Source organism: Peromyscus leucopus, chromosome 6 (assembly GCF_004664715.2).
Source record: "Peromyscus leucopus breed LL Stock chromosome 6, UCI_PerLeu_2.1, whole genome shotgun sequence".
NCBI lineage: Eukaryota > Metazoa > Chordata > Mammalia > Rodentia > Cricetidae > Peromyscus > Peromyscus leucopus.
The window spans coordinates 56,863,861-56,880,765 of NC_051068.1; the positions used below are offsets into that span (position 1 = coordinate 56,863,861).

At 43.3% G+C, this 16,905-nt stretch overlaps 1 protein-coding gene across 2 annotated transcripts in view; it reads right to left on the reverse strand.

The window, feature by feature from the left end:
• Positions 1 to 632: 632 nt before the first annotated feature.
• Positions 633 to 16,905, reverse strand: part of Tmem144 (transmembrane protein 144) — a 42,710-nt gene continuing 26,437 nt past the window's right edge. For both annotated transcript variants that reach the window (XM_037206680.1, XM_028880118.2), the window contains exons 7-12: positions 16,179 to 16,255; positions 12,958 to 13,076; positions 10,686 to 10,805; positions 9,231 to 9,328; positions 5,917 to 5,970; positions 633 to 1,514 (exon numbers count right to left, since the gene is read on the reverse strand). In XM_037206680.1, the coding sequence (XP_037062575.1) occupies positions 1,431 to 1,514; positions 5,917 to 5,970; positions 9,231 to 9,328; positions 10,686 to 10,805; positions 12,958 to 13,076; positions 16,179 to 16,255 (552 nt within the window). In that variant the 3' untranslated portion in view covers positions 633 to 1,430. The remainder of the gene's footprint in view (positions 1,515 to 5,916; positions 5,971 to 9,230; positions 9,329 to 10,685; positions 10,806 to 12,957; positions 13,077 to 16,178; positions 16,256 to 16,905) is intronic.

Genomic DNA, 16,905 nt, shown 5'->3' on the forward strand with positions numbered 1-16,905 from the left:
ATGCCCATGATTAGCAAGAGTCCCGTGGCTCTGGCCAGTGCTGTCTGAGCTTTCTCCTCAGCTCACCAGCCCCCTCCAAAGGGAGTGAGTGCTTCCCTTTCCTGATGACCACACGTCTCTGTTCCAAAAGACACAGAACCTGGCAAATGCCATCGGGCGCCTGAGGACTCAGATCTGCCCCTATAACACAACCACGGACAATAAATTGTTTGGTAACCATTTTGGAACTGCTTCTTCCCCCCACAATCCTTTTATTAACTTTGCAGGCATTGCTTGGTGGTGGAGTCAGGACTCTGCTGCAGTAGAATATTATTTTAAGGTGTGTTACTTTTGTTTATGTTGCATTTGTCCAGAGCCACATAACTCAGACGGAGCATTGATGAACTTTAAGCCGAGGAGGTTGCAGGCTGCTCTTCTGTTTCTCTTGCACAGCAAAGTACTGCGATATTAGGAGGGAACGGGTAAGAGGCACAGCCCAGCATGGTTACTATCTTAAGGGTGCAGACACCGTGGTGATGAGCAGTCAGCTTGCGGGACTGGTTGTTTCCTTAAAGAATCAAATCAATACATGTGCTATGTTCTTTTGTCTCCTGGACATCAGTTAAAATAGGATCAAAACAGAACGCTCCCAATTAAAATGATTTTAAGTAACTGTATTTTAGAAACAAAAATACAGCTGTGCAGTCCAACAAGTATGCTCCCTTTTATTGAACCACATAAACTAAAACCTTTATTTTTAGCAATTCTCGAATGTTCTCCAAATCTGGAACCATGCGTACACACATGTGCTTGTAAATGTATACATTTATATCACACACATATATCATGATGATGGTGTCTTGCTCTCAGGGGAAGGATTTTTATCTGGAATAATTATCAAAATATTTTGAGCTAAGAAGGGCAGGCAATGTTCAGAGCTGAGCAATATTAAAGTAAAATAAATTTTTGGTTAAAAACAATGAGCTGGCCTTTTAAACATTCAGTTAGCAACTGTGACATTTACTTTCTCTAGCTAAGGAGGCCGTTATCTTTGAACTTGAATTCCATTAAGGTGAGTATTTATTTCTGCTCCTCTTCATTAGTAGGTTATAAATTTGGGTGGTAATTTCCTTTTGTACAAACTCCATCCTATTTTCTGGATTATAACACTAAGTAGACACAGAAGAAACCAGTACCCCCAGAAAGCATGACCCAAGAAGGCAGCATGTCTTCAGCTACCCAGCACAGCCCTGCCTTCGCGAACAGCCCGTGGGAAGGGCTTTCACAGTCTCTCTTCATTCTCGTGTGTGGGAAGTAAACAGTCATGTATCTATTCCCAGGGTGGCAGAGATTCATTGCTAGACAGACAGTTCAGCAGCCCGCAGTAGTCCCGGTGCGGGAGAAGTGTTCTTCTAGCGACTGCTGCCATCTGCTGGTCTCGCTGGGAATACTTAGGTTTTAGAAAAAGCGGTGCACAGGGCCCCAGTCAAGATGATGCAGAAGGCAAGCATCATCAGTAAGTAGTTTCGGAGACCCTGAGTAATAAGAAAAGAATGGATGCGTTGAATAAAACTGAAATCAAATTTAAATTTACAATACATATATTTTAAAAACACTGTCGTGGACCTTTACTGACTCATCTGCTCTGGCTACCGGTGTGCTGGCCCGACTCTGACACTGTCTCACTTTCTCTCTCTCTCTCTCTCTCTCTCTCTCTCTCTCTCTCTCTCTCTCTCTCTCTGCTCCCTCTCCCCATCCCTTCCTGTTCCTTTCTGTCCTCTCCTAGCGATCAACAATCAACAATTCTCCTAGGAAAACCTGCAGAGTTCATCCACTGAGTAACACATGTGAGCACCCTCAGTGCCTGCCCTGAGAGAAAGTGAGGGCTTTTAACAGACAACCACCAAGTTGTTTGTGCATGTGTTCCTGGACTCTGCATAGAGCCGGTTTGGTGAGTAGAGTTGGGCCTCTAACCCTGAAGTGTTGTAGCCCAAGAAAATGGGGAGCAGCAAGTGGAGATGCCCGGAGGGGAGAATTCATGTGCAAAGGCCCTTGTTGTTAGGAAGCAGGTCTGTTTCCAGGGCAGTTTCAGTAAGGCTGGGGCAAGGACAGACAAGAGCAGGGTGGTGAGGATGTGGCTGAATGGCCAGCGGAGAGTTTGGGAGCCCATGGGCTTTACTATGCTTTAGGGTCCCACTTTTCCTGGCAATGAGAAGGCATTAAAGGAACAGGAAGCTATACATGCTGAAAATATTAGATTTGCATTCTGGAAACACTCTATTAGAGGATGGGAAACAGATTGGAGGAGTCAGAATGAATGTAAGGAGACCAAGGAGTAACCCTGGTCCCTGAGAAAGATGATGGAATGCAGATGGAGTGGTAGAGATGGAGCTTAAGAATCAGAAAGAGAGGTGTAAGGAGCGAGGATTAACTTGTCCTCCTATGAAGGGCACTAGTGTAAAAGATGGAAGACATGGACAGGCTCATTCCGATGCAGCTCAGTATTCAAAATGTTTTAAAAATTTAGACTTTGTGGACAATGAGACAGGTCTGCTCCTGGCAGCACCGATTTACTTCAGAGAGGAGGATGGGCATTGAAGACACTCCATATGGAGTTTATCTTCTTCTTGGCAAAAATAGCCATTTGGGCAAGAAACTGTTCTTGCCTGGACTGCTTAAAAAAATGTATCAACTGGACATGCAGGACCCGTAGGAAGGTGACCACTGAACTTTGCTTGGCGAAATGGTCCTTCAGGTTCCTGCTTTGCAGAGGAAACTGTCAGACATTCTACAGGACACAGAGAAAAATGACCGAGAGACTCTAGGCATGTGGGCTGAAGACAGACGCCCCAACTTTGCAAAGGAACATTAGGTGACTGTCCAGGCTGCCAGCTGTCTCTGTCTACCCTGCAAGACTCCCAAAAGTTGCTTACATCCGTTTCCTGTTTCTCAGGTAATAGTATATCCTTCTGGGGTCTTTGATGTATTTGAAGACTAGAGTTATAATTTCTTCAGTTATGAAAAAAGATAAGTTAGATATAAAACCTTAGACTCACAAATATAAGGTAGACAGGATATCTTCTTTAATATAGTAACTGTAATTCTTGCTTGATAATTTTGTTATGTAATTTTACTATGTTAAAGTTAAAGCCTTCCTTTTTGAAAAAAAAGAAAAAGGGGAAGTGCTGTGGATGACTGATTGATAAATAAAACACTGATTGGCCAGTAGCCAGGCAGGGAGTATAGGCGGGACTAACAGAGAGGAGAATTTAGAGAACAGGAAGGCAGAGAAGGAGACGCTGCTGCTAGCCGCCGCCATGACAAGTGAGATATAAAGATACTGGTAAGCCACAAGCCATGTGGCAACTTATAGATTAATAGAAACGGGTTAATTTAAGATATAAGAACAGTTAGCAAGAAGCCACGGCCATACAGTTTGTAAGCAATATAAGTCTCTGTGTGTTTACTTGGTTGGGTCTGAGCGGCCGTGGGACTGGCCGGTGAGAGAGATTTGTCCTGACTGTGGGCCAGGCAGGAAAACTCTAGCTACACTCAGTCATCTTTTGAGCCACAAATAAAATATCTCCCTGAGGTAAACAGAAATATTTCATTTCCATAAGATCTATTTTTAGAGGTACACATAGATCGATTTCAATATCTCCCTCCTGAGATTAAACCTGCAAATACCGGGAAACAACAATCTTCTCTCCCTGAGCATCTTATCCTGGTCAATATCTTAGCACCTTCAACCATTTTTTACATACAGTGGTTTCTAGCACCCTCTTTGTCTTGACTGTTCCTTCTGAATGATGGCCAGTGGGTGTCCACCTCTCTGTACAGATAGACGCTGTATGCTGTAAGGCAAGATCTGAACATTCTAAAGTAAAACCGGAATAATGTCTCATGCACTTTAGATACATAGCCATTTAGTGGTCTTGGTCACCTAGGCTGGCCTGAGGAGCTAGAGAGTCCCAGGGACCCTCCTTTGATTGCCTCTCCAGTGCTGGGATTAGAAGTGGACACCACCACACCTGGACTTTTATTTTTGTCTGGATTCTGGGATCGAGCCTGGGTCTTCATGCTTCAAGTTAAGCATTTTACCAACAGAACTAGTCTCCCTTGCCAAGTTTTAGATCATCTAATAGGGAAATCATAGAATGCTACTGTGGGCCCTTAGAAGTGACAACGATTTAATTATAGTCATGTAGTGGACACACGGGGATTCTGAGAGCACCATGGTGGTGGGGGAGATATGGACGTAGGAACACAGCCTGCTCCGTATCTGCAGGGAAAGTGCAGGCGACCTTCCTCTAACCATAACGCTGACTCCTGGGCTTGGCCAGGCATATGGCCTAAAGTTATGAGGGCACAGACTTGGAGAAAAACTGGAAATGGGGTGCTGTGTCTCTGGAGAGAGTCGACTGACTTATGGGAAGTGAGTTTGCGAAGGCTGGGTGCTGCTCGTGGGTGACCCTCAGAGCTGAGAGCTGCATTTCTGAGCACCTCCCCCAGGAATGCCTGGCCAAGAAATCCATGGAACACGTATGAAAACCCGGGGGACCCCAGCCATGCATCACATAGGGAGACCCTGTTTGAGGTTGGAAAGATGCGAAGTTGAAGGAAGGGCTTCATCTTCCCTGCCCTTTGGCCAGATCTACTTGGAGGGAAGACTAGGAAAGAGTACCCTAGTGTGGCTTCCCCATGAGTCAGAGTCCAGCAGAAAAGGGCAAATAAACAATTGTCCAGGACACTGGCTCTCCTAACCTTAACACAGCAAGACCCACTGCGAACTGAATTCTCCTGGTCTCATTCGCCGTCTTTCCCTGACACTTCCTTAGGGGTACTGGACTTCAGTTCTGATAAATTCAGAGAGCAGAAGTAAATTTGTGTAGCAAACCCAGACACAGCAGCAACAGTACCCAGAATGGAGAGGTGTGGGCACTGCTAAGATAGCCGTGCTTTCAAGCTTATAGCTCTTATCAAGATTAATCACACTTGGGGATGGAGAGGTGGCTCAGTGGTTAAGAGGTCTTGCTGCTCTTCCAGAGGACTGGAGTTCAGTTCCCAGCACCCACACGGGGCAGCTTACCACTGCCTGGACTCTAGCTCCAGGGGATCCAGCACCCTCTTATGGCCTCTGCAAGTACCTGCACTCACATGCACATACCCACATACTGACACACACACACACACACACACACACACACACACACACGCATAAATAAATTGAAAAAGTAAATTAAAAACTGTTTCTAAAGAAGAGTAATGATCCTTAACATGTAATTCAAAGACCAAAATTATACATACATACTCTTTGAAATTTAATAAAGAATCAGGCTAGAGTACATTAATTAATTTGCCTTTGATCAGAGCTTTGTAAGTTTGGTTTAGACTAGGTAAGCTGTCTGACTTGCTGGGAGCCTCAGTACTAGATACTGATTTTAATTCTCTATATGTGATGTTTGGCACCCCAGAGCTGCCAGATGGGGTCAGCTTCTGTAACACACACACACACACACACACACACACACACACACACACACACACTCCCATGTTTGCGAATCTCACACTAACACTTTGCGTCTCCTAAAATCTTTGTCTTAGTGTTCAGAAGTCATCAACCTTAACTGAGCTACTCATACTAGTGCCGAATAGGCACTCTGTAACTATGTTTAAACAATGGATATATTCAAAGGCTCTCGAGATGTACTTGGTGAATTAGAAAGGAAGCTGTGAGTTGATGCAGTTAAGTTCAGAAACTGAGGCTTCAGTTATAAGTGCCGTATGCTAAACTGTTAGAGCCCCATGTTATCTCACAGCAGAAGAATGATGTTGTCAGGGGGTCCATTTAAATTTAAGCATCTACCCAAAGTTCCCAGTTTCCTAGAGGAGACCTACATTTGGGGATGGCGATCATTTCCTTATCCTTATCCTTACCTGTATTTCCTTGAAAATGAAGATACCCCACAGTGCAGCGATAAGTCCAGGACCCTTAAATAAAAGAAGTTTAATTTTATTAGCTATTTTTATATAACTGTACCCTTGAAAAATGTAGTAAGCTACAGGCAATGTAAAATATTTTCAGGGGAAAAGAACTATATTCTAAACCTTAACTCCACACTGATCCAAAACTCATTAAACATCATTAAATAAAATCATTAAATAAGACAGATTTTTTTTTTTTTGCTGTTTTTGTCTCCATGGTCACGATTGCTATTATTTTGATCATACTATAATATTTTATGGCACTGAATGCTTTTCTTTGATGTGACATATTTATGACAAACTATTTTACCCAGGCCTAGTGGTGGGAGTCTGTAGTCATGGATATTCAGGAAACTACGGCAGGAAGATTGGAAATTGAAGGCCTGCCTGCCAGGGCTAAAGACCGAGTTCAAAGTCAGCCTGGCTATCTTAGCAAAGCTGCCTTAAAAAATAGAGTAAAATTTGAAGGGGGGGGGCTCTAAAGTGGTACAGTGCCTCCTTCATATGTGGGAAATTCTGGGTTTAAACCTAAATATAAAACACACACACACACACACACACACACACACACACACACACACACACACACACAAATCCCAAACCAAAAAAAAAAAACCCCAAAACAAGAACAACAAAAAATCCCAAGCAAACAAAGACAGAAAAGAAACAAATAACTTTCCTCTTTTTAAATAAGCAAAGAGCTTATTTTTCTCCTGACTTACTTATTAGGCACACATAAGGGGATTGATAAACTAAAGTATACAAATACACTTTAAGTTTTCTCAGCATTAGGTACATGCTCTGATCTCCTAACTTTGCCTGGTAGACAGTGGAAAGATGGCAGTACCAGGTTCCCATGCAAACCAATCAACTTTGTCTAACTCTAAACACAAACAAACACTGAAGGTAGCGATATAGAAAAATCAAACCCTGTAAGCAAGCAACGGGAGTCACTGGAGGCAAGGACAAGAATGAAAAGATACAGAAAATAGGAAATGAGAAGAGACAAGAGAAAAGGCATCTTTCTATAATTGGAAATGTGAAGCTGTTGAGATCTGGTGTTCATGTTTTTCACCAGCAAGGGAAACGGTGGGTGAGTTGGCTTAGCTGTGATTTTGGTGAAAAAGATGTTACGAGACCAGAATTTTAATGACTCCTCTTCAAGCCCTGCAGGGACTCTGGAAGAGCTTCAGTAAACAGCTCCACAGTGTTCTCTCTCCCAGGACTGCTCCCACCGTCGACCGGGCTGGCCCAAAAAAGTTTGATTCCGCTGCCGCCAGCGTGTGCGGGAAGCAGTAAAAATGCTTTGCTCTGCTTTTGTCCGCCTCTGAGAAGTCAGCCTCAAAGGGGCCAGAGAAATAGGTCAAAGGAACTGCCTTACATCAGTGATGTGAAGTGCTCATCCTCAGAATCCAAATCAAATGGGGAGCATGTGCTTTGAAGCGGTGGGAAGAAACAGAAGAGGGGTGACATACTGATACCTACGTTAGTTACACTAGTTACTCAGGAATCTTCGTCCTCTTAATTCTGAAGGCCCATTTCCCTCCAGAAAGGCAGGAACACAGGACCACAGGTGCCACTGACCTCTCTAGCTTCCCACCTGATGATTTTCTAATTATCCCTTCAGGCATGTGTCCAGCAGTGCGGTGAGGATGTTTGTGGCTTCAGGAGGTGACACTGTGCTCAGGTAATTATTGTACACCCCAGGCAAAGGCCAGCCCAAGAGAAAAGCGCATTTGACAGCAGGTGAAACCGCTTGGGACGCTGGAGCTGTGGAACTGTGGGTTTTCCTTTTGGGAAATAAATCAGGTTACATCTAAGTCAGCCTTTGAAGGTGGGTTTGGTACTGTCTTAGAAGCCAGACCTAAGGTGCTGATGCTTGGCACATAGGTACTCAATCAAATATAGATGATGATGATGATGATGATGATGATGATGATGATGATGATGATAATAATGAAACCAAGCCTTCTGGATGAATTGGTTAGTTTTAGAATTGCCAGAGAAGGAGGGGAACAGAGAGTGAGTGGGTCCTGAGCAGGGAAATGGGGTCCCCCTTCTCCCTCGACATTTTCTTTTTACAAGGACTTTGGATCTGATAAAAAAAAAAATGTATTGAGACTAGCACAGTTAGGCATTTCTTTTTTTATGCCAACATACAGTTTCACTTTCAGCGAGGAAAATAGCTTAGAGTATTTGAATTTAGTTGTGTTAGAAAGTTATCTGGTAAATATAGAATGGTCAAAAGCACACTGTGGGAGCCAGGCTTTGTGATTGCTAACATTTTGGAGGCTGCGGCAGGGGGATTTCACACATGAGTCCAGCCAGCCTGGGTTACAAAGACACCATCTTAGAAGCAGACAACAAAATTCAATGTCACACCCATATCTCTTATCAAGCCTTTATGAAATCTCTTTTAGACTACTCAATTGCTAAGGTTTTTAGTTTTGCGCATGTCTGAAAAAAATGTGTGTGATGGTTGTTTAGGAGTCAGGAGAACAACTGGTCAGAAAAGCGTAAAAATAGGGCGGCTCAACTGTGAAGAGCCCTATTGCTCTTGCAGAGGACCGGCGTTCTGTTCCCAACACCCATGTTGCATGGCTTGCCAGCTGTCTGTAACTCCAACTCCAGGGGATCTGCACTCAGGTACACACGCCCACACACAGCACACATGAATACACACAATTAAAAATAATATTGATAAATGTTTAAGGAAAACGCCTGTGTTTATATATAACAGGCTGGAGACTGTTCAAGGTGATGATGAGCTGGCTGAATTGATTCAGCCAACCTTCTTTCCTCATCCTGAAAATGGGGATGGTCGTAACATCCCTTATGCTATGTCAAAATAAGCACTGTGGTTTTTGCTGTTAGCTCTGTTTCACACAACTAAGCCTTAAAAACCCACTGAAGCAGACAGCAGTTCCCACAATTAGTGGCATCATCTTTTCTGGAAACTTCCTTAACCGAGGGACACAGCCTGTCAAGGAGTCTGAAGTACTGCTAGTGCCACATCATATTTATACACCGTTACACAAACAAGACTGAAAGAGTCATGAATAGAAAACCACGGTGTATCCCAGAAGACAGTGGGTAAACATGACCAAAGGAAAAATTGCAGGGACATACAAAGATGTGGCATTGGCAAACCTTCTAAAAAGAGGTTATAAAGAGGTTCACTCCACCGCAATCAAGAGCATGGAGACCGGAGAGTGGCCGCTTGTCTAGTTTTACTGTGGAAATAACCCAGGAGGCCGGCCACTTACAGCAGTGATGACTGGGAAGCTGATCACGGCACTCAGCGAGTGGTTGGCTATGAACCAGCAGCAGGTGGCGATGGCCCACAGCACCCCTGACAGGAAGCCTGGAACACAAGAGAGTGTACATGGGAGGGGGGCGGTCCTCCGCTGAGCATCATGCCTTCCACACGGTGGAAGGTGTAAGCGCACCGACAAAAGCATTCTAGTTAACGATGGTGGCCCCTATGGTTGTTTGAGCTGTGCTTTGTGGTCACTTTGGAAACCCAAGGATTCCTCTGCTCGTGTGTCTGTGAGGGTGAGGACCGGTCATTCCCTTTACTGAATGAAGGGGAAGCTTCATTCCATAGGGACAGGGTAGGGGAGAGGGGTCTAGCAACTACTGGATCTGGCACATCTGCAGATTGAAGTTAAGAATGGTACTGGAGGTGGGGGAAGAGAGAATCCCGATCTTTAAGAAGAAAACCCCAGCTACATAACTCACAACGCTTTAGCCGAGTGTTTAATAAATACCCTACACCGTTGCCTATCAATCCGACATTCAAAATAATCAAGTCACGCATGTTTTATTTTTTTTTTTTTTTTTTTTTTTTTTTTTTTTTTTTTTGGTTTTTTTGAGACAGGGTTTCTCTGTGTAGCTTTGCGCCTTTCCTGGGACTCACTTGGTAGCCCAGGCTGGCCTCGAACTCACAGAGATCCGCCTGGCTCTGCCTCCCGAGTGCTGGGATTAAAGGCGTGCGCCACCACCGCCCGGCCACGCATGTTTTATTTTATGTAAAAATGTTTACTTGTGGCTATATGTTCCAAATTGAATTATGCCGAACTCTTCAGTGAGAAACTATTATCTCAACAATAACTAAAGGGTGATGACCCCAAATACACTTTCTATAGCCCTCCAGGCACCTTCCCCGGCCCTGCCCTGTAACTTTTGGATAAACTATTTTTTTCTAAGTGACTACAGACTCTTATCTGTTGATTATATATATATATATAAAATAGGGGCAGGGGGTTCTGAGTTGTTATATAAATCTTGAAATGGCAGAAAAAAAATAGTGAAGACTGATGATCCTGACAGAAGAGCTTTTAACAAAGGAAACGTCAAAATTCATTGTTTGGCAGTGTTAGGTTCTATATCAATGATCAACATTTTGGATACAGTTTCTTGGTGTTTTTTAATACTTCATATTTTACGGTGGACTGGACCTAAGCACTTAAGAGAACACTCTCCTCTCTCTCTCTGTCTCTGTCTGTCTCTCTCTCTGTCTGTCTGTCTCTCTATCTGTCTCTCTCTTTCCACCCCTCCCTCCCTTTCCTTCCCTCCTCTCTATCCCCTCCCTCTGTCTGTCCCCTTCCTTCCCCCCTCTCTCTTTTTCTCTCCCCCTCTAATGATTATTCAAGTTCATGAGTGGAGGCTGGCACTTTCAAAGCATAATAAGATTTTGTGTAGTTAATATTCTTTCTTACCTGGTAAGACTGCCTCTGGATATAGCCTTGGCTTATTTTTCATGGCTACACAATAGGCCACAAAGTAGACTGTACTTGTAAGAAAGATGCCACTGGAGTACGCAAACACATAGTCTAAATCTGAAAACACACAGATGATGAAATGCAAACATCATTCCAGCCACTTCAATAGACCTTAATTTCTGTAACATAAAACATACTCACAGCAACTAACCTTAAGTGCACAGGACCATTAATTATATTTAATCATCCTCATTCTCCATATGCTGTTTGTACAGAATTTTAATAAAGAGATTTAAAATCTAGAAATACTGAATAAGTTAACTGCAGTGAAATCTATCAGGCTAGTTTTCATAGTAGCCCTGGAAATCTCAGGAAGAAACGGTGACTATTGTCTGACTATGATGTGAAGTTGCCCTTTAAGAAGGAATACGCAGTCAGCCCTATCTCTACTACGGACTGTAGCAACTGCAGCAAATCTTGGTGTATACTGGAGGGGAGAATGGGAATAAAAATGGGCACTTGCATGTGGCCAAACTACATGGTCTGCTGATCCACTCAGAGATCAGCAGTTCTGTTGCAGGTGACAGCTGCACAGGAGGTCATAAAGCTTTGGAAGTTATTCCAAAGGCAGCTTTGTCTAACCATTTACAACAAACTAGCTCCAAGGTGGAGATGGATAATGACACATGATGGTGGCCCATCTTGGGAAACCCTAATATCACCGACAGCCTGAGCAGATGGCACCGAGCCACACAGATGGGTACACTGCAGGAGCTTGGCTAGGAAGTCTACCTTGGAGTCAATGCTTCTATCATCGGTAGTTTTGACAAGGGTGAGTGGTGTGGGTTTTTGGATGAAAACCTGAACTGCAAGTCTGTCTCTTCTCCTAAACCTGAAATCATACCGTAGATCATAGAAATGAAATCCATCCATCTACCCGCAAAAAGAGGTGAGGGCTATCCAATTACTATCTGCAAAAGTCTTTATAAAAGAGCACATGATACATACGTGTTGTTAAATAAAATACAGTAATGCCCGCTGAGGATTATTTTTTAACAAACTGGAATAAAGTACGCTCCTGTGAGACTGCATCTATACAGCCAGAGTGGTAAGAATACCTAAAAACTCATTGTCTATTTATATAAAGAGACAGTTGAGGACATTGTTCATTATGTCCCGGGACCAGGAGGGGCTTTATTCCTCAACAGCCAATTGTTTTTAATCTGTGCTCACTGACTTCTGGGGCTGAACTGATTTCCCCTGTGGCTAAGAGAATTCCGGCGAGAGCCAAATTCATGCTTATCATAAGCAAGTATACAAGTGTTCTACAATGATGTCAAACTCCTTCTGGCTCTGTTTATTTATTTTTTCTCCTTCCTGTGGTTAAGTTTTACTTCAGTTATTATCTTTTGAAAAGAAAAAAAAAAGGAAATCTAAAACAAGAATTTATGTAAAACTTTGAAATAAAGGAGGTCAGTAGAGGGTACCACACATGGAGCTAAGTACAAAAAGAATGAAATGGGTTACGACAGCCCGGAGATTGTCAGTTAAGTTCAGCCCTCAGCAACAACCCAAGTTCTCCCTGTGGGTACTCAACTGGCCTTCAGCGTGTGGCTTCCCTGCCTCATCTGCTTCTTAGGAGTTTTGTGGTTCAAACTTCTCCCTTATCTGGCTAAAATTCCCACTGATTTTCCATATCACGTAACCCGGAGTTTTATTTTATTCATCTGGCTTCCTTATGTATGTTGTACTTCCATGGAGTTCCAAGACCCCTACAGTAGATCCTTGTTTATCTCCCATGCAGCTTTCCCAGGGTTGTTGCATAGAATGTGGTTTCTGAGATGCTAGTTTTAGAACTGGAGACATTATGTTGATTCTTTCAATGGACCACTTTGTGCTTGAAAATGAATATCCTCTGACAAAATAGGCTTATGCTTTGACATTTACTTGGTTTAAGAATGCTGTGTACTACACTTCAGCTTTTTTAAAGCATAGAGTACATATCTTCCCAGAGGTCATGATATTGGACATAAAGGACTCTTCACAGTCTCTGAATCTTAGTGGAAAGCTGGGAACCCCGTGCTGAGATCCAGGCAGTGAACCCCGACTGCAGTTGATTTCATTCGTATGTTACGGAGCCCAGGAAAACATTCCAGTGTCCATTGCCACTTTGATTCCCGGTACCTTCTAATTCACCACTTACAAATGAAAAGACAAGCGCACCCAGCGTGAGTGACTTTATCGTAGCTCTTTTCCTATCTTCGCTTACCGTACTGACTGGCGCCCGCGTACTCGCTGTCGTTTCTTTTGCCGTGGTCCTTGATGTAAATGATTGGCACAAATGTAGATCCATAGAGTATTCCGGATATCACGGCAAGGCTGCAGCCCCTGACAAAACCAAAAGAAAGCCCCGTGAATCTAGGCGAGAGGCAACGTTTTCAACACACGACTGGAACCGCAAGGACGACTTTCTTCCGTGTGAGGGTTTTAAGCAGTTTTGCAGGGGCTGGCCCTCCGTCTGGAGCCCTGTGACTGGCCGAGTCGAGAAGACAGGAGTGGAATCTCAGCCGTCTACAGGGTCTTGGTGGAAGAACATGACAGGCAGAGGGAGGAGGAACTATTACTACAAATGTCATTACACATGAGCTGAGAGTGTTGCTGCTACTGGGTCCGATGTCTTTCAAATAAAACTAAAGTAGGAGGTATTTGTGAATAGACATTAGGGTTCTCAAGTTTCTCTCAAAGACATGCTCCAGGATCCATCATGGAGCCATGACAGACTAAGAACAAGTGCATTTTTGTTTAGAATGATTACAGAGAGAGACTTGATGATGGCTTGGTTAAGAAGTGTTAATGGAGCCTAAGAATCTGAATATTTTTGGTAAAAGAAAATTCTGTTAGGAGAAGAAAAAAATGCTTCATTTCTAACAATGCCAACTCCTTGGCCTTGGACACTGCACACATGGGATGGGAATGGACATTTCCAGGGATCTGGACGTAAGGGAGAAGAAGGATATTCTAGGACAGTCTATCTTCACACAAATAATGACTTAAAAGAGGGAGGCAGTTTTAGGCAAGACCCCTGCCTTCAAGGCATGATGGCACAACCCTGTAATCTCAGAGAGAGAAAAAAATTGGAGCAAGTACGGAATACGTAGCTGTTTCAAAAACAAACAAGCAAAACCCAATATAATTAAATAAATAAAAACTCCCCTAAGCCTAAACACAAATTCGTTGACAATTTTAGTAAGGACATGAGAGTCTAGAACTCTCTGTACACGTTGGCAATGTATTCCACATACACTGATGATCCCTGACTTGAATGAGGACAAGACTCCGTGGCTCCAGAGTGGCCCAAACACCTAACTGTAGCTAGAGTTTTCTTGGTCCTGCCTGGTCCGTGGTCAGGACAAATCTCTCTCACCGGCCAGTCCCACGGCCGCTCAGACCCAACCAAGTAAACACACAGAGACTTATATTTCTTACAAACTGTATGGCCGTGGCAGGCTTCTTGCTAACTGTTCTTATATCTTAAATTAACCCGTTTCTATTAATCTATAAGTTGCCACGTGGATCATGGCTTACTGGTATCTTAATATCTTCTCATGGTGGCAGCTGGCAGTGTCTACTCTACCTCAGCCTTCCACTTGCCAGAATTCTCCTCTCTCCTTGTTCCGCCTATACTTCCTGCCTGGCTACTGGCCAATCAGCACTTTATTTATAAATCAGTCATCCACAGCACATAACTAGATAAAAGATAGTTAGAATTTCTTTTTAGGTGGTGCTTGGGATGGATCCCTGGGCCTCTTACATACTAGTCGAGTGCTTTATGCTACATCCTTTGAGCTACAACCCCAGCCCTAAACATCTTCTGTAGCAGGAATCTTAAAAGTTTTTATTAATAAAATCAAACCCGAGGCCAGTTATTGGGGTGAATACTGGAAGGTCGGAGAGACAGAACAAGCCACAGCTATCTCACCTCACCAGTTCCTCAGCTGGTCCTATTTCCTCAGACTGGAAGCCTCTGAGTCCTCATCTAGAATGAATCCCAGCTGAACTGTGCTGCTTCAAAGCCTGAAAGCTTAACCAGCTGAATGCTTCTAGTTTCTGTTCCTCACGCCTTATATACTTTTCTGCTTTCTACCATCACTCCCTAGGATTAAAGGCTTGCTTCCTGGGATTAAAGGCGTGAGTCACCATGCCTGGCTGTTCCCAATGTGGCCTTGAACTCACAGAGATCCCAGATGGATTTCTGCCTCTGGAATGCTAGGATTAAAGGCATGTGCTATCACTGCCTAACTAGTGGCTTTTCTGTTCTCTGACCCCAGATAAATTCATTAAGGTACACAATATTTTGGAGAACACAATACCACCACAATCTTCCCTTTTACAAATATTCCCCTAATGGAAGTCATGCTTTGTGGAGAAAATCCATGAAAATATTTTAGAAATTATTTTTAGGAAATAATTTCCTAAAAAACAAAAACAAAAACAAATAAACAAAAAAAGGGCTGGACAGTGGTGGCACACACCTTTAATCCCAGCACTCGGGAGGCAAAGGCAGGCAGATCTCTGTGAGTTCGAGGCCAGCCTGGTCTCTAAAGCGAGTTCCAGGAAAGGCGCAAAGCTACACAGAGAAACCCTGTCTTGAAAAACAAACAAACAAACAAACAAACAAACAAACAAAAAAGGGAAACAATTTCCTTCTGAAAGTAAAAATGGCAATATATTTTTCTTTCACAGCTTAATTAATTTTTATTTTTTCATTCATTTAATTTAGTCTGACATTACTCCATGGCTCTTTTGCTCCTTCATATCTGCTGCCTTTAGGTTGGGACTGTCCAGCTCAGTGATAGAGTGTTTGGCTAGCAAGCACAAAAGAAAGCAAGTAACCCCTTCATGGTCCCGGGTCCACAAAGTTCAAACAGCCATGATTTGTAAAAGGAAAACTGCATACTGCAATATGTTCTCAATAATTCAGCCCTCCCAGAAAAAGAAAATGAAAGAAACCAAACCACTATAACCCTATACCCTAAAGTGAGACAGGCTGCTGTTAAGGCATCTCTGGAAGTGCTTGTGAGGGAGACACGGGCACAGAATATGCTATTATATTTGATAATGGACACCTGGATCATCAAACTGTCACACAGGAAACGGAGTACACTGCTCGATCAGCTTGTGAGACAATGTGGTTATTATGCAACCTCTTCACTTTCAGTGCTTAAGTCCTACGGAATAAGGTTGCTGCTGTCCCTGGCTAACTGGTCAGATACACTGCAGTGGTTTGGTATTTCTCAAGGCAGCTGAGCTCAATGACCAACTTCTACACCTAAGACTCAGTGTAAAGAGCAACCCCTGCCCCCAGGAGGTAGACCTGAGTTTTTGTCCTTTTCTTCCTGGGATCAGATGACCTTCACCACATCTCCCTGGACCCTCTGTTTTAGTCAAATGTGAAACGCAACAATAGAGAGAGAAGCTGTCTCGCCTTACACAATGCGGTGGTACGTGGTAGAAAGTCTATCAACCCAAGGGGAATCGGCACAGGGGTCTTCGGCTGTGTTGATCACCTGTGGAAGTCATAAGAAAGACTTGTATACAAAGATCCTTCAGCAGACAGTTTCAGTGCCACACAAGGATGTCCAGGCTTTCCTCCCCTCTCAAACACACCTTAACACAAGTCACCCATGAGTTCTGGAGGTTCAAAGCTGCTCTTCTGACTCCACCCCTCCAGTTTTCCACTTAAAATTTTCACAGATTAATGTGTAGCTATTTGATAAACTTAGCTCTCATGGTTCATTAGTGTATTTTAATAAACTGTAAAGAAATCAGAACCAAGAAGAACTCAGACTTTCTACAGTAGAATGCATACAATCAATAAGCATTTTATGTCTCCTTTCCACTCAATAACACTATTTTAATTTTGCATTTTACTGAATTAAAATACTTCCAGGCATGTTTCAAGTTTAGGCTAATGCTTAACTTGAGGAAAACCTGTGAGCAGATTTGAAGAAAATGTATCATGTCTATTTTTGACTGTAATCTCCTGTGCCCTCCAGCAGACGTGTCTTTGGTGCAGATAGCTATATTTGAATTCACTGTCCTGGTTGAGTCAGGTTTTCCTCAGTTGGTGCCATGGAGCTCAGGGTTGCCCTCGCATTGTCATCCATCCTGAAACTTGCATATCTTTAATCTCGGCTGTTTGTACCCCTTGACCTAA